Genomic DNA, 18,134 nt, shown 5'->3' with positions numbered 1-18,134 from the left:
AGGCAAATGAGGATTGGGGGAAGGAATGAACAAGTGTCAGGCCCCTTTGGCCTGGATATGGTTCCCCGTCTTACTGCAACCGGGGGGATTCCCACGACTGCTAGTGGCTCTCGCCACGCCGGCTCTGCAGGTAAGAATCCTTTTGAATCCCCGCCTGAGCTGGGATGGCCGTTGCGAGTGAAATCACACTCTCAGCAGACGTCATCCTCAGACGGTCGAAACCAGATAGGCGCAGCTTTAGTTACTCAATCTGACGCTGATTATGGTACAGATCGGTCGCCTCGCTGGCCAGACGTCCAGCAGCACGTGCGGGCTATGCTGGAGGCTGTGGGCAAACGGGATAAGGATGTTATCTCAGGGATTGAGACGTTTAATCTGGAACGCATCCTGACCCTTCTGGCTGAGGTAACTTAGCCATTTTTCTCTTTTTATATTTATCTGTTCTTTACACTCTTTTTCCGCCTGCATTCCTGAACTTGACTTCTTTTGTAGGCCATGCTGCGGGTAGACGGGCTGAAGCGTCCCTACACCCGCAAGCGGGATGAGGTAAGACGGGCCAATCAGTCTGCCACTACTGCCAATGACGTTGTTTTACACACGTCTATTGTAAATGAACTTAAAACTAAAGCAACCGAAATGACGCAGGCGGCCAAGGTCTCAGAGCTGGAGTCGCAGCTGCAGGCGGCTAACCAAAAGGCTGAGGCTGCAGAGGCGGCTCAGAAGAAGGCGGAGGCTAACCTTCCCAAGCTCAGGGAGGACCTCCAGAAGGCCCAGGAGAGCCTCCAGGCGCTCCAAAACGCCTCTTCAGAGAACGCTGATCTGAAGAGTAAGGTGGCCCGTCTGGAGGAGGCGGCGGCCAAGGCCCAGGAGAATTTCAAGGCTACCCTTGAGGCGGAGCAAAACCGCCTGGTCACTGAAATGTCCAATGACCAGGATGCTATGATGAGGATCGCCTGGGAAGCTCTTTACCCTGGGAGGGAATACGGCGTCTGGGCTCTGGCTCACAAGTATGCTGACGAGGTCATCTACTTGAGAGAGAAGGGGTTGCCTGAGCCGGAATCCTTCAGAGTCTGGGCCGAGACGGAACATCCTGAGCCGGGGGACGAAGCCGAAGCCAATGCTCCAGAGGTTGAGATCCTGGAAGGAGGCGGGAACGACCAGGAGGGGCCGTCTGCGGGGCAATGATTTCAGCGGCTGTGTGCCAAGTCTTACTTTTTTTTTATTTCTTTTTCTTCTGCGGCAGTATGCCAAAAAAACTTGCTTCTCCGGCCTGTGTGCCGAGTAAATTTGTATCTTTACCGGCTGAGGAGCCGTGTTATCAAACAATTTCTTTCTTTCCGGACGGGGTCCGGGTAACAATTGATCCACTACAGCCGTTTGGCTGGGTGGAATATTAATGAATGCACCGACTGAGTCGGTTTTGATATTTTCTGCGCTTGTGTTTGCACTTCATTTTTTATTTTTTGCCTAACTTATCAAAAGCATACGGCTTCAATTTTTTTTTTTTTTTTTTTTTTTTAATTCTTTGCCTAACTTATCAAAAGTATACGGCTGTCCTTGCCCCTGGACGGCTGTGTGCTTGGTTTTAAGCCGGGTTGCCCCAATGCCAAGTGCACAGCCGTACATATACAGGCTTTTCCGCTTCTACCTAGTCGGTTTTGACCGCCTAGGTGAAGTTCACTGAGTCACTTATGCGACTCTTTTGCCCCAAATGAGGCTGCGTACAACTTTAATGCGAAAATACACTAAGTAAGGAATGCAGTCGGTAAAAGAAACCGTCTGATGTCAATTGGCATCTGGTTCTCCAACCTTAAGACTTCCTTAGTTTGCTTGGGCAGACGGCTTTGGACGGCTGACTCAGCTGTCCAATTGCGGCCGCCTGCATTGGTACGTAGAGTTAGCATGTTGGCTTCTCTCTGCGACGATTGCACCCGGAGGGGTGTCGCCGGACGCCTTGTTCCATGTTGGGGCAGGCGGTTTTATGGGGTAATCAGCCGTCTGGCCGTTGGCCAATTGTCTTGTTTTAGACCGGCTGTGTAGCCACTGAGCGTTTTTGTGCTCAGCTTAGGTATCTGGCCATTGGCCTCTTTGCCAATCTGGCATACATTCAATTCCCAAGTATCAAACTTAGAAAAACAAACATGTAACCCGTCTGTGTTTCAGACGGAAATAAAAACTTAGAGATGAAAACAAAAAGGCCTTTTCTCATTAAAGTACACTTCTTGCTTACAAAAAAATTATTACAAAATCTCAGACGTAGTATCTTTTGAGATTGTCTACGTTCCAAGTTCTAGGCAGGCGCCTGCCGTCTGGAGTTTCCAGGCGGTAGGTGCCGTCTCTTACTTCTTCATAAATCCGGTAGGGGCCTTCCCAATTCGGAGTCAGCTTTCCATGCTCATTGGCCCTACCGGTTGCCTCCATTTTTCGTAACACAAGGTCGTCCACTTTCAAGGGACGCCTGTGTACTCTCTTGTTGTAGGCTCTTGTCATTCTCAGACGGTAAATCTCATGGCGTAAGGCGGCATTGCCCCTACGTTCTGGAAGTGAATCCAATGCTAGACGCATTGCCTCCCAGTTTACCTCTTCATCATATAACATGACTCGAAGAGTAGGCTCATAGTGCTCAATAGGCAAGACGGCCTCAGCACCATAAACCATGAGAAATGGGGTTTCACCGGTTGCCCCTTTTGCAGTTGTCCGGATGGCCCATAGGACATGAATTAATTCCTCAGCCCATAAGCCACCGGCTCTCTCAATTTTCTTCTTTATACCGTCTGAGATTAACTTGTTGAAGGCTTCAACTTGGCCGTTTGCTTGAGGCCGGCCAACAGATGCAAAGTAACTTGAGACCCCCTGATCTCCCAACCAAGTTTTGAGCTGAGGCGTCTCAAACTGAGGCCCATTATCAAACACCATAGACATAGGGACCCCAAACCGGGTGATGATGTTCTTCCAGATGAAGGAGATCACGTCTGAAGTCTTGATATTTTTTACCGCCTCAGCCTCTACCCACTTGGTGAAGTAATCCACAGCCACCAAGATGTAGCGCTTCCCGCCTGGTGCAGGCGTGTAAGGACCCAAGATGTCCATGCCCCATTTGGCAAACGGGATCGGGCTTTGGATGGCCGTCAGATCAGTAGCCGGACGGTGAATAAGCTTGCCAAATTTCTGGCACTTGTCACATTTTCTTACCAATTCCTTGGTGTCTGCCTCTAAAGTGGGCCAAAAGTAATGTCGTCTGGCTCTGACGGCTAGGGATTTGCCGCCTATATGGGAGGCGCAGAACCCCGAGTGCAAATCTTCAAGAACTTCCTTCCCCTTTTCTGGGGTTACACACTTCAAAAGAGGCTTAAGGAACCCCGCCTTGAAGAGCTCTCCATTTCTTAACTCGAAGTTTGCAGCTCGCTTTTTCAGGACGGCCGCCTCCTGTGGCGAATCAGGAAGTGTCCCGTCTGAGAGATAAGCCCGGATGCCATCCATCCAGGTAGAGCTTCGGTCTAGGACTCCAATGGGATCTTCATAGATGCTTCTTTTTTCAAGTACTTCCCAGAAGACTGACCGAGGCGTGTCATGGCAGGCGGAGGATGCAAGTTTAGACAAAGCATCCGCCTGGTTGTTATCTGACCTGGGCACCTGATTCAGATGGAATTCCTCAAGTAGCCCCGCCTCATCTTTGACCGCCTGAAGATATTTGATCATAGCCGGGTGAGTTGCTTCAAATGTACCCTCATATTGGCTAACGACCAACTGTGAATCAGAGTAGGCGTCAATTTTTGTGGCCCCTGCCTCCTTACACATGCGGATTCTGGCTAGCAGGGCTTCATATTCCGCCTCATTGTTTGAGGCCTGAAACTTGAACCGTACTGCATACTCATATCTTTCTCCCTCAGGAGACTCACAAATTACGCCTGCACCACAGCCGTTTTTAGTTGAACTCCCGTCTACGTACACCTTCCAAACCTGTTTGAGGTTATCCGGAGCCACCGGACGGGTCATTTCCACAATGAAGTCGGCAAACGCCTGACCTTTCACTGCCTTTCTTGGTTCGTAAGTGATTTCAAGACTTTGCATTTCAATAGCCCATTTTAACATTCTACCGGATGACTCCAAGGTGGACATTGGCCGTTTGAGTGGCTGATCGGTGTAAATCACCACCGGATGAGCCAAAAAGTAAGGCTTCAGCTTTTTGAATGCCATGAACAAAGCAAGACCAAATTTTTCCACCACAGGGTACCGGAGCTCGGCATTTTTCAGAACATGGCTAATGAAGTAGACTGGGAGTTGAACGCCGTCTCGCTCAGCAAGGAGAACGGCACTGAGAGCATGATCTGAGACGGCTAAATACATATACAACGTCTCCCTAGGCAGAGGACTGACCAGCCTAGGTAGAGAGTGCAAGTGCTCTTTCAACTTTTGGAATGCCGCCTCAGCATCGTCTCCCCATTCGAACCTGGTCTTCTTCCTGATTGCTTGGAAGAAGTAGAGGCATTTGTCACCTGACCGGCTGAGGAACCTTCCCAAGGCGGCCAAGCAACCGGTTAGTCTTTGAACTTCTTTGACAGAACGGGGTGACTTCATGTCAATCACCGCCTGTATCTTCTCGGGGTTAGCCTCTATCCCCCTTTGATCAATCAGGAATCCGAGAAACTTCCCAGACTCAACACCAAAGACGCATTTCTTGGGGTTTAACATGACCTTATGCCGCCTGAGGGTGGTGAATGTTTCTCGGAGATCAGCAAGGTGATCCGCCTGCTGCTTGGATTTGACTATCATGTCATCTATGTACGCCTCCACATTCCTCCCAATTTGATTAATGAAGACCGTATTAATCATCCGTTGGAAAGTGGCAGGCGCATTCTTCAAGCCAAACGGCATCACAGTATAGCAGAATAACCCCAAGTCAGTGACGAAGGCCGTCTTCTCTTGATCCTTTTTCCAGAGGGGTATCTGATGGAAGCCGGAATAGGCATCCATGAAGCTCATCAAGGCGTGACCGGCTGTAGAGTCGACCAGATTGTCGATCTTTGGAAGCGGGTAACTGTCTTTTGGACACGCCTTGTTGAGATCTGTGTAGTCTACACACATGCGTCAGGTTCCATTCGGCTTCTTGACAAGGACCACATTGGCCACCCAGTCGGGAAAATTATAGGGCCGAATAAACCTGGCGTCTAGCAGCTTTTTGACTTCGGCAGCTGTCGCCTGACTTCTTTCCTCGCCATGGTTTCTTTTCTTTTGCCTGATGGGCTTCTTTTTGGGATCCACGGCGAGCTTGTGGACAGCGAGATCCGGACTGACGCCTGACATCTCTTCCACTTCAAAGGCAAAAATGTCTTTGAACTCTTGCAGCAGAAGGTGCAAGCTTGCACCCAGAGTAGCATAAGCAACCGTCCCAACCTTCACCGTACGCTCTGGACGGCTGTCGTCCAGAACGAGATCAATACTTTCTCCAGCCGGTTGGGGACGGAGCTCGTCTGACCGTTCACCGGTCAGTGATTGCTATTTCTTCTCTTTCTTCACCTCCACCAGCAGAGGCGCCTTTCTTTTCTTACCAACGGCTGGTGGGGCTGGGTTGGCTTCCTTGACATCGTCAAGGTCTATTGGTTCCTTCCCTTGGCCGTCTGAGGCCACAGTATCTTTAACGGCTGAGAGGTAGCACTCCCTTGCCGTCTTCTGATCCCCGTTCAGGGAACCAACAGAGCCATCATCCCGCTCATACTTAATGAGCATGAGAGACGGGATGATGACCGCCTTAGCTTCGTTGAGGGTTGGCCTTCCAAGGATGATATTGTAGGCGGTCAACTCCTCAACGACCAAGAATCTGACGACTATATGCCGCCCCTGGCCTTTTTCACCCAGCCGGATGGGCAAGTCGACTCTACCGGCTGGGTAGACCATCCCACCCCCAAAACCAACCAAGGGGTGGGTGACCGGATGCATGCTACTGGCATTATATTTTAGCTTCTGCAGGCACCGGAGACTGATTATATCTGACGAGCTGCCGGTGTCAATAAGGATCCGTCCAACCAGCTGGTTGGCAACCTTACATTCAATGACAACCGGATCGTCATGCGGACGGCGGACGCTGCCCCTATCCTTCTCAGTTATAAGAACGTCTGGGAAGGTGGAGGAGGCAGACGCCTGCTCGTCATCATCCTTATCCATCTTTCGAAGATGGCTCTTGGTGCCCCGGATGGTAGGGCCACCACATGAAAATCCGCCTGCTATAGTGTAGACCGGATCCTTGTCAGTTTCCGAGCTGCTTGCCGGCTGGGTGTCAGCCTTGGAGGTCTGACCCTTATTCTTCTTCTTTGCCCCGGCAGGGGACTTAGAGATGTAGGACTTGAGGAGCCCCTTATCAGCCAGACGGTCCAACGTCCGCTGCAGACTGAAGCAGTCGTTGGTGTCATGGCCAACCTCCTCATGGAAGTGGCAAAATTTATTTTTGTTCCGAGACTGGACGGAACTCTTCATCGGATTCGGCTTCTCAATAGACAGCCGATCCTTCACCTCCATGAAAATGGAGTTGCAGTCTTTGTTAAACTCGTACTTAGGGACGTACGGTTTAAACTCTTTCTTCTTCTTCTGGGACGGCTGGTCAGACTCACTAACCGCCCAGACTTCTTTTCTCTTCTTGCTCTCTTCTTTTTTGTTACCCGGCTGAGCAGACCGGCTTTCCTTTTGCTTGTCAGACTTCTTGGAGTCTGACTGGCTACCAGGCGAGCAGAGGTCGGTAGCCTGGATGTAGCTCTCCACCTCCCTCAGGGCCGCCTGTAGCGTAAATGCCCCTTTTCGGACAAGATCGAACTTAAAAGCCGACCCGTCCTTCAGACCCTTGAAGATGTCTGTGAAAGCTACCTCGTCAGACAGCCCCTGGATCTGTATTCTGACCAGGTTGAACCGCCTGACATATGAGCGTAGCCCTTCTCTCTCACCTTGCCTGACGGTGCTCAAATCAAGGCTCGTCTTTTTGGCAGGGATGTTCATCGAGAAGTTGGTAGCAAACAAGAAGGCTAGCCTCTTGAAGCTGTCAATAGAGCCGGCTGGCAAGTTGCCAAACCACTGCTGGGCAATGCCCTTCAGTGTAGCCGGGAAATATCGACACCAGGTGGCATCGTCCCAACCTTGTAAGCACATAAGGTTGGTGTATGCCATCAGGTGGTCTTCAGGGTTGGTGGTACCATCATAGGCGCCCACCAATACATTCTTAACCTTGGCCGGCTGAGCCGCCTCGGTTATATTGGCTGCAAAGGCAGACGGTTGCTCGCCTAGCCTCATTAGCCGAAGCTGCCAGTCCAGAGGCTGGGCAGGAGGATACGCCGCCTGACCCCCAAAAGGAGGCGGCTGCATAAATTGAAGGCCATACTGCCCATACTGCGCCTGGGGTGCGTATGGCATTGACCCTATCATCAGTTGAGGCTCGGTGTTGACGGATTTACCGCCTGTCCGACTCTCATGCAAGGACATTGAATTCCTTGCTGAAGCTTGTTTAAAGCTGTCTGGAAAGCTCGAGGTAGAGGCTGACTCAGACTGCTGCTGCCTCCTTCGATTAATGACTTCTCTTGCATCGAAGGTAGGCGTCTTCTTGCCCTCCGGCTGGGGTCGCCGAGGCATCAAAATCTTAGACCAGTCAAGTTTTGCGGTTGCCTTCTCCTTTGGGTGAGGAGTTGGCTGCCTGTCCTTGACTGGCTTCTTCTTCTTCCCATCATTGGGAGTCTTTTTAGCCGGCTGACTCTTGCTAGAGCCTGCCTTGTTTTGGTTGATCATGGCCTTGATCTCACCTTTGAAAGAGTTCATGAATTTCATGAGCTCATCTCGGGTGACTGGAGCCTGACCTTTGGCCTTCTGGGTTTCCCCTTCTGGCCTTCCAGATGGGCGCCTGCTTGGCCCCGCCTGGTCTTCATTTCGCTCCAGCTGATCCCTGGAACGAACAGACTTAGAGATGAGGGAGCCATCCTTAGATATGTAAGTCTCCACATCATCATCCTCATCTTCTTCTTCCTCCTCAGTGAATACCTCTGGCTGAGGCTGAGGTGGAGGCTGGGGGATTTCAAACCCTACCGGCTGAATAACCGGGTTATCGTCCGGGGCACCCGTCTGAGTGCCCGGACGTAGAGAGGTAGAATTGAGAATCGGTACAGAATTTTCAACCATCTTGAGGTACTCTCCCCACAGACGGCGCCAAATGTTTTGGGTGTTTTTGTCCCTCGGGAGAGTTACAACACAAGACTGGTCCGGGAAGCTTCTGTACCTGCAAAACAACGGAGACACCGTTTGGGTGGTGTTCCGCCTCCAACGATCAAGTTAGTAACTTGAAGGGGAGAGAAAGGGTGCGGAAATTTAGGAGGGGATCTGCTAGGTTGTCTAGCTCAGTTGTCTCTATCAAAGAGACAATTGTGTGTAATCAATGAAGGAACGTGCCCTCCAAAAGAGGGGAATCTCCCTATTTATAGGGTCATTGGGATTTGTGCCCCTGATTAGGTGACAGAACCCTAATCATAGATGGGCTGCGCCGTTTTGCGGCTTTCTCGGGATTTGGGCCTGAAGGCCGACATTCCCCCTGATATCTGGGAAGACACGTGTCACCCAGGGATTGGACCATTTTGGTCCATTCCTAGGCTGACACGTGTCACCCTCTGATTGGGCCACGTGTGAGGGGTAAAATTACCCTAAACAGAAGGTTTTGCTGTTGTTGATCATTTGGAAGTGGATGGTTGAGATGCAATATGTTAGATTTGAAATAGGGGTGGTGCAATAAAAAATTTAAGTACTTAAAAGGTGGTTTAGTAAATAAAAAACATAAAAGGTAGTTTTTTCCAGAAAAGTTGGACAAAAAAGGTGGTTTATATCAATTTTATTATTATTATTATTATTAGGAAAATTTCACAAGAATAATCCAACCTTTCGCTGGTTCTCCTAAAATAATCCAAACTTTGGATTAACCCTGAATAATCCCACCTTTGGTATATATTCTCCCATACTAAACCTAAGTGACCGGTTACCTGAAGATTAGGTAATTTAATTTTTTTTTCCTCCATGACCACTTCTTTCTCTCTCTTCCTCCATGAACACCTTTCTTCATCCCTCCTCCATGAACACCTTTCTTCCTCCTTCCTCCATGAACACAACCTTCATTCTAACCTCCATTACCACCTCATCCATCATTCTTCTTCCATCACCACAAACCACAATAACCACCACCTCCGTTTTCGTCCTCACAGCTAGTGATCGATCCACCTCCTTCATCTTTTCTCCATGTTACAAATCACAACCACTACCACGAAGGGAGAGAGAAGGAAAACGGGGAAAGGGAGGTTTTGAAAGAGGAGGCAGGAGAGGGTGGTTTCCATGGGTTTTGGTGTGACGGTGGGGGTTTGTGGGTTGGTTGATGGTGCGTGGAGGTGTATGGGTTGGTTGATTTTGTCACGGGAAAACGGAGATGGGACAGTGGGGGTTTCTGGTTTGGTTGATGGTGGTGCGGAGGTGGGTCGGTGTGGGTGGATCGATGGTGGGGTTGTGATGGTGCTATGGTGTTGTGGGCGGCTGTGGAGGTGCGGATGATAGTGGATTGACGGGGGGTTGATGGTGGGAAGCTAAGGGTGGGTTTCTGGTTTTCTTTTTTTTTTTCAATTTTTGGGATTTTTTTTCATTTTTTAGGATATTTTTTTTTATAAAATTAAGTTTTAAAATAAAAAAAAAAAAAAAACAAAAAACAAACAAACCAATTAGAAGTTAACACGTGGCTTGCAACCGATCATAGGGGGTATGGTGACCTGCTGGGGGTGGTGTGGGAGAATAATAGGTAAAGGTGGGATTATTCAAGGTTAATGCAAAGGTTGAATTATTTTTGGAGAACCAGCAAAAGGTTGGATTATTCTTGTGAAATTTTCCTTATTATTATTATTATTATTATTATTATTATTATTATTAGTATTATAATTATTACATATTAATTATTATTAATATTATTATTAAATATTATCTATTATTATTATTAAATTTTAATTATTATTAATATTAAATATTATTTTTTTAAAAAAATTTAATTATTGTTATTATTAATTATTAATCATTAATTATTATTATTATTAAATATTGTTTATTTATTAATATTGTTAAATATTAATTATTATTATAATAATTCAATATTAAGTTTTATTTTTAAGCAGAGCAGGCAGAGCAAAGCAGATTTCAAGCAGAGCAATGCAGAGCAGAACAGCTCTAAAAAACGGGGCCTAAGTCAATTATAAAATATGTTATAAACATGAAAATAATGTATTTAACTAATAATCATAAGGTTTAATTAAAGTAGCAACCGGTACAACGTCCGAACTAGGGCTGAGCAAAACTACCCGAAAAACCGAAAACCCGAAAAACCGATCCGTAACCGTTCCGAAAATTAGGGTACCCGATCCAATAACCATAACGGTTCGGGTACCCGTTCCGATAATTTGTTATCGGGTATGGTTATGGGTATCATTTTAAAATTAACGGTTACCCGATCCGATCCGATAAGCATTTTTTTTGCTTGTTGTCCCTACTTAAATCTATTAATATAAATCTAAATTTTCACTTTACTTCATAATCACTTTATTATATCAATGATTAGTAATATTATTAATAATTTAGTCAAGATCATATGGTATTGTTGTTAATTAGTTGTAAATTATATCATAGTAACTACATAATTAAGTATAATTATCATTATTGGATATCTTATTGGGTACTCGATAACCGATCCGAAAATCCGGGTACCCGAAGTCCGGGTACCCGAACTTATCGGTTCCGGTTGTGGGTATCACTTTTAGTGATTTTGGTTATCGGGTACCCGAACCGTTAGTACTAACGGTACGGGTACCCGTCCCATGCTCACCCCCAGTCCGAACTACGCACTCGTTACAAATGAAAATTTGCATGAAAAATCAAATTCATTGACACTTAAAAAAACAAAAATAACCAAAAAAAATGTGAGTGTTTACTTTATTTTAAGAATGAAAAGTTAATTTTTTGATACGAACAAAAAAAATAAAATAAAAAGAAGTTTTTGTTTTTTTTTTTCCTAATGAGGCCTCAAAAGCTCATGTTTGAAGAAAACCCACCTCTTGAAAGTGTAATTCTTCATCTTATCTTTATAATCACCATTTTTCTTCTTATTTTCTGCCATTTTTAGTGTCGTATTCATGCCAATTCCCATTTTTAGTGTCGTATCAATATAAGAGTCCGGAGGAAAATAAGGCGACGACAATTTGACAGTATATGAATACCTATGCTTTCAGGTAGTTGACATAGATTCTTCTACCCTGAATCTACTACTAGTTACTCAAATATTTACTTATCCATACAACTTAAAATGGTAATATATCATCCGATCTATACCACAAACGTATAAATTCTCTATGAATATGTTCATGACAGTGTACTATTCACTTGCCCATACATAATTTACCTTGGAATGGTATATTGCATTTCACAAAAGTGTCAGCTACTTCCCTTTTGAGTTATCTCTAGAGAACGTACAGCGTCTCCCTTCGAAAATGATTCGATGCCTGATCCAGGTGGCGAGGTGCTTACCTCAACCACATTAGATACACTATTCTTCACTGTAAAAGGAGTCCTTGCTGCATCTGTTTTAAGGTTTGCATCAATGATTTGTTCTTTAGACTTGGCAGTTGCAGCAGCAGATTCTGTTATTTTAGAAGCACTAGTGCCAAAGCCAAGTCTTGTTTTGTTTGTCGCCCCAGAAGTTTTGGGTGTTCCTGCTGCTGATCTAGGAAGGCTGCTGGGTAAGGCAGAACGAGGTCGTGAACTGCTACTAGGAGTCTTAGCACCAGCTTTTGCCTGTACAAGACATTCCCCTCATTATTGCAAGGTATGAACAATACATGCAGATGGAATTAACACTAATAAAGCATACTACGTATTTTAAATCATGGAAACATCCAAGAGCAAACCAGGTATAACTCAACAGATAACTCTACCCAGCATGTTGCTGCTTTTTACAGGCTTTTGAGTTGTGACAGCATGCGATAAGACCCAATCGCCCTTCTCTCACAACCCAAAAACAGCAGCAGGCAAGGCTTGATAACCTTAAAGAAAAATAATTAAATGTTAGAAAACTGACCCCATCAAAAAAACCAATGTTTGGTGATGGCATTCGAAGACCTGATGGTTTAGCAGAGCCTGGACGAGGATTGGACACAGCACTCCCTATTGAAGGTTGTATTGCAGATTGGCTAGATATTGGCACTTGATTGTCATGATCACCCAAAGCTCTATCACTAGATAGATTAAGCAGATTTTGAGAAACATTGCTATCAGCACCAACATCATGAGAGGTAGGGGGACAAGGATTCAAGAAAAAATGTTTTTGATTAGCTGTAGCTGTTGAAGAACATGACTCAGTGGACCATTCGCTAATAGAGCTTGCAGGTGATATACTACAGGAAGGTGTCGATGTGGACTTCAGATAGTCTGAGAGATGGGACTGCTTATTCTGAGACTTGACCTTTTCTACAGCGTCAGTTGAGGCTCTATTCTTGACACCAGGCAGCAGACTGACATTCTTGTCCAACATCTTTTTTCTGATTACACCCATTTGAGATTTTCGAACATTTTCAGATGCAGAGCTACTAGAGCTGTCACATGACGAGCGTGAACTGTATGTTTTGGTTCTGTTCAATCCTGAAGAAGCTGCAGAAATTTTGGATGAAGACAGAGCTTTAGGTAGAGGCTTTCGAGAATCAACTTGATGGGAAACATCTGGCAATGAAGTTCCCTTCCCTGAGCCTATTCAAATCAGGCTTAAAATTGGCTTCACTGTTTACATATTGATTCAATGGGGTAATATAAAGAAAATTAGTCTTTTTTACCTTTCACATTTCCTGCAGCCTTAGAATCTGATTTGACGCGGCTAATTGACATTCTCTTGGTAGTTGCTGCTAATTGCAAACCTGGTCCACCAGCTGGTTTAAGAGGCCTAGAAAGCAGTGAGGTAGGCTCTCTGCTACGGTTGACAGGAGGCTTTATTCAAATAACAAAATGTTGTCAGTCCAACTACGTTGTTGTAAGCACAAAGTACATTTCCAATATAGTGATATCACTGTAGTCAAAGCTTAAAAATACTTTTAAAAATTAAAAAAAAACTCCCTCCAGTCCTCCACCCCAATAATATATGTGCAATACCTATGAGTTGCACATATAAAAACAAAGGAAGCATAGAAGTTCCTAAAACAAATGTCTGATAATATTTATTCACATATGCAGAAAACTTCATAAAGTGTATTAATCCTCCGTGTAAAAACTCAAAATGTAAATATTTTAGGGGAAAATTTGTGAGGAAAGTCCTTTAATTAAAAAAAAAAAAAAAAAAAAAGGTGGCACAAAAGGTCCTTATATCAGGTTTGGGTATTGGGAAGGGTCCTTTGACCATTTTCCGGCGTTGACTTTTTTGCCGGTTAAAAAAAGTCATGTGCAAAGCATGTGACCACTTAAGTTCCCTTTTTTTTCCCCTCATTTCCCTCTTTTCCCCCTATTAGTATTAATTAATACCAAAACTTCAATTGAAATCCCTGAAACTAAAATTGAAGGCAATTCAAAGTAATTCAAGGCTAATCCTCCCCACAACGAGGGAAAAGAGGGAAAAAGGAGAAAGAAAAAAAGGGAACTTAAGAAAGCACTTTTTTTTTTTTTGGCCGAAAAAAAAAGAAATAAAAAATAAAAAATTAACACTGAAAAATGGTCAAAGGACCCTCCCCATAACCCAAACACAATATAAGAACCTTTAATGCCACCTTTTTTTTTAAAAGGACCTTCCTCACAAATATTCCTATTTTAGGGGACGAAGGGAGTAATAGACAGCTCTGTCCAGAATAGTGAAGGAACTGCAAGACAGATCATGTTCCAGATTATCACAATGTATGCTATAAATTGTTTGAATTGAAATGCAGCTAAAAACATACATAAAGTGAAGATATGCACATATATGGATGGTAGTACAGCAAGGAATTTACATGCCTTAATCTCTTGTTTGCAAACAGAACCTGGCTTTAATGTTCTCATAGGCCCACGTGCTGCCATATTAAGTTTATTGGAGGCTGTTTTGGGCTTTGCCTACAAGAATCAGAACACAACTAATCTGAGTGCCACCATAATGATCAAACTCTTAAAATGCCTTGTCAGATCAGCTTACCAATTTGCGTGAAGGTTCAGGTATCTTTGTTGCTGGGAAAAAACAAAAAAACAGAATTAGTAACCAAAGAGGATCCTGGCACTGAAACGGACAGTTTGCACATGACAGTCTACAACTCTACAATATTAGAGTTATGGCAGAACAAAACCAAACACTATTAATATTACAGATGAAATGGAAGGTTAAAGATGTTTATTCTTTTATACATGATTAGAGCCCAGGAGCCCAGTTAGCCACCTTGGTATCCAAGGAATGAAAAAGAAAACAAGTAAACTCTGATACTTCAGGACTCTTGACAGATTACATGCAAACAAAACTTTATCTTCATTAAGCACTCTTCATGGAACTACAACAAGAAGTCAAGAACACAATCGAGCACTTTCAAAGTCGCACACAAATGAATATCCCAAATTAGAGTTCGTAAGTTCATATCAATAATATATAACTTTATTGGCAAATTATAAAGTCTATCCCTATTCTAACGTTCGATTAAATCCTATCAGCCAAGAAACAAAGAGATTCTAACCTTGCAATTTCTTAACTAAAGCTTTTCCATCTAGTTGCGCATACGAAACAAGGCTGAAGGTGACTTAATATTTGTTAAAAAAAAACCCCTTAATATTTCTATCCTAAACTGAGATATATGAAAAGGCAACTAGAACTGCAATGCCACCCAACCACAACTCCAATATGTCAGATGAAGTAAAGAAAACGATTCTAGCACAAATGCAATCATATTGTACTCAAATTGAATTGCTGACTTCCAGCAAAATCTTAATGTTAATAATGCATGCTAGAAAGAACACATCATGTTACTTACAACAATCATTTTTGGGTTCTTTTCCATGGATTTTGACGTCACCACTATTTCCTTTAGTCGAAGACTTGCTGCATCTCTGAATTGAAGCTCTTATATCGCAGAAAAGATCAGCCTCTAGACTTTCCAATGTCACATTATCACTCTGAAAAGTGGAGATTGAATCAGTTGATTTGCTTAACTCCTCTTGGATACCAGGTAGAAAAGGGCTTTGCTTCACACCCGTCTCAGACCCCTCCATTATGCTAGACAACTCCTCGGGATCAAGAACTCCTATATAAAGAAAGTAGACAGAGAGTTCTCAATGCAGGACAGAAACTATAGGATTAAGGAATAACACTCAATATAGTACAAAACAAAAGCAAATACCAGCATTGGTAAAAAATGCACTATCCCAAGCCAAACTTTTGCGCAGGTTACATTTGCCAGTTTTCCCAGGTTTATGTAAAACCAAGGAATCAGATAGTTGGTCTGTAGGTGCTTCTTCAGTAAAAATATGGTCTGCATTGTCCGCTATGCTGGGTTCTGTGCATCATCAAACAAGAATACTTCTAAGTATAAGCAACACCAAGCACACATGTATTGTTATGCTCATGTAGGACACAATTGGAAGAGAACACTAAGACTTCTAAACACGTGACTTCTTCAAGGAATATAATTTTTATGCACAATTGAAAAATTCAAAACTTTAAAGTAGAAATCAATTTTTGGAAAAGTTATCATTAGGAAGCCTATAAAAATAATTCTTTGGAATCATTGTGCACACACACACACATCTTTAAGGACTAGTATCACCCTACACTAGTAGAAATACAACACAAAATTAGTTGCAATACTAATTCCGTCAAAATTAATTTTATGATCAGTACAATTCTTTTGGTTAATATTTCCGTAAAAATTACAAGGAAACCATGGCGTTTTCAGGTTCAAAATTACACTTATCATAGAAATAATTCAAAAATCAACCTAAAGTCATCTGACCACCAATTACAGTAATCAACAAAGCAATTCAGGTTGGTAGCACATAAGTTTTGTATGGAATTTTATACTTGGAAATAAGTAAAAACGTTTATAAAGAAACGTAAACGTTGAATATCATAGAATTAAAGATAGTGAGCTAAAAGTACCGTGGTAGTAATGAAACCCATCTCATACTCTCCCATTTACTTGATTTTAGTATGGTTGTGATAGTAAAACCAATCATAAACCACCATTACAAACGAATATGACAATATGTGATTATTTATAAGATCATCTAAGAATATACATAATATGTGATTATTTTGTAAATATTCATCAAAATTATATTCTTCAATATATTGGCAACATAAGAATCAAACACAGTAGAGCTACTTGAGTAGTATACTAAAACAGGCCATTTGTCACAATTTTCATACCCCCATTTCGTATATGATTGGTGGTTCCCGACGAAGGCCTCGATAAATTGTTGTTGCTATTACATAAATATGAGCCACAATGATTGAGAGCAGTAATGGGATGGGTGACCTCTTAGGAAAACCTTGTGTTGGTTTATGCAGCCGATACCACTTATGGGATATTGAACGATGAAAGTTCAAAATAACTTCTTGAAGCTATCATAGCACATCTGCACATGCTCGCTACTAATGTACTTAACCAAGGAATGGTTATGTCTACTCTATATACATTAACACGCGTTTTCTACAAATTTTAGGATTCTAATTTTCCAAACACTTGGCCATTGCTATAAAATTTTGGATTATTTTTTGATAAAAGACACTGAATTGTTTTATTCAAACAAATGAATATACACACCAATCTACTTTCACAGCATATAATCAGCAATTAGGGTAAATTAAAAATAAAAAAAAAAAAATAAACAAAAAAAGGGGTTCTGAATTTAAACTAGTACCAAACAAATTGACAAAAATTAAGCTGAGTTTAACAAAAGAATGCAAAAACAACTGTAAAACATCGATAAATAAGATCAAAATGAAATCGAAATAAACCTGAGGAAGAAGCCAAAAGAAAATCATCATCGGAAGCGGAAACGTCGATGAGAGAGAGAGCATCAGTTTCAGCATCAATTTGAGGCGTTTCGAGAACCTCCATTTTCGATTGATTTGTAGATCGAGCAATGATTGAGAAATCGAAAATAGAAAATGACCTAGAATTCGGCGCAAATTTGAACAGGAGTTTTCAGGGAAGTGAAGAGTAGTAGATGGGAGAGAGAGAGAGAGAGAGAAAGGCAGATGAAAATTTTGAAGTTGAATATAGGCGGTTTAAAGTTGTGGACGAATAAAGGGCTGGGAAGACTATGAATTTATGAAAGAGACTATAGAGTGGTTGTGAACTTGTGATATGTAAAACTTCTAAATTAGACCGTTACATTTCATGCTACCAATAAAAATTGCAATTAGGAAAAACAAAATTATTTTTAGGGTAACTTGGGAGTATTACCGCCACGTGATTACGTAAGGTTTAACAGAGTTTTTGCAGCGGAAAATAATACATAACATTCATTAATGATAATAATAGTTTGATACACTTTCAAAGTAACTACACTACTAATACTATGTTTATTAAGTTAAACTAGGTGTCACCGCCCATAGTTCCCAATGCAGCACATAGTTCACGTTATTCGATCGCCATCACCTATCTACTCATCAAAATGATAAGTAGAGCCAAGCCAAAACAAAACAAATACGTATTAGCCAAAATGCTAAGTACATACAAATGCTAGACATGTAAAATCAAGTTTAATTAATTAAACATACTTTCGAAGAGATTTAACTTTAATAAATCATAATTTATTCAAACCATATAAATAGAAATTCATGTATAGAAACTTGTCAAAAGAACCAATTTTCGAAATAACCAACTTTCCAAAGATAATTCCGAATAGGATGGATCAGTCCATATTTTCATAAATCATATTCTCATCTAAGTGTGCACAAGCTAGTAACTCCTTTACATAGCGCTATCAAGGAGAAAGACTAGGTCATACAAAGTCCTTAGTCTTCAACTTACTCCGCATAGTGGGAGTTAAAAATCCAAAGATCTAAGGAAATAAATCCTGATAAATAAACTTTCCAATATCCCATACTCAGGATAAAACTTCCTTCTTGAATATCAATACAAGTTTATAATCAG

The 18,134-nt window shown here is 42.6% G+C and overlaps 1 protein-coding gene across 1 annotated transcript; it reads right to left on the bottom strand.

The window, feature by feature from the left end:
• Positions 1-11,341: 11,341 nt before the first annotated feature.
• Positions 11,342-17,253, bottom strand: LOC145618077 (uncharacterized). The gene is made up of 8 exons (XM_081672859.1): positions 16,991-17,253; positions 15,372-15,527; positions 15,006-15,275; positions 14,186-14,217; positions 14,011-14,106; positions 12,867-13,017; positions 12,119-12,783; positions 11,342-11,835 (listed from the first exon to the last, which is right to left on the bottom strand). The coding sequence occupies exons 1-8, from the start codon at positions 17,091-17,093 to the stop codon at positions 11,476-11,478; spliced, it is 1,833 nt and encodes a 610-aa protein (XP_081528985.1). The 5' UTR covers positions 17,094-17,253; the 3' UTR covers positions 11,342-11,475.
• Between the last annotated feature and the right edge of the window lie 881 nt (positions 17,254-18,134).

This window comes from Chenopodium album, chromosome 26, assembly GCF_948465745.1.
Source record: "Chenopodium album chromosome 26, dcCheAlbu1.1, whole genome shotgun sequence".
Classification (NCBI taxonomy): Eukaryota; Viridiplantae; Streptophyta; class Magnoliopsida; order Caryophyllales; family Amaranthaceae; genus Chenopodium; species Chenopodium album.
Note: the sequence above shows the minus strand (reverse complement) of the source record. Positions and strands in the feature narration are given on the sequence as shown.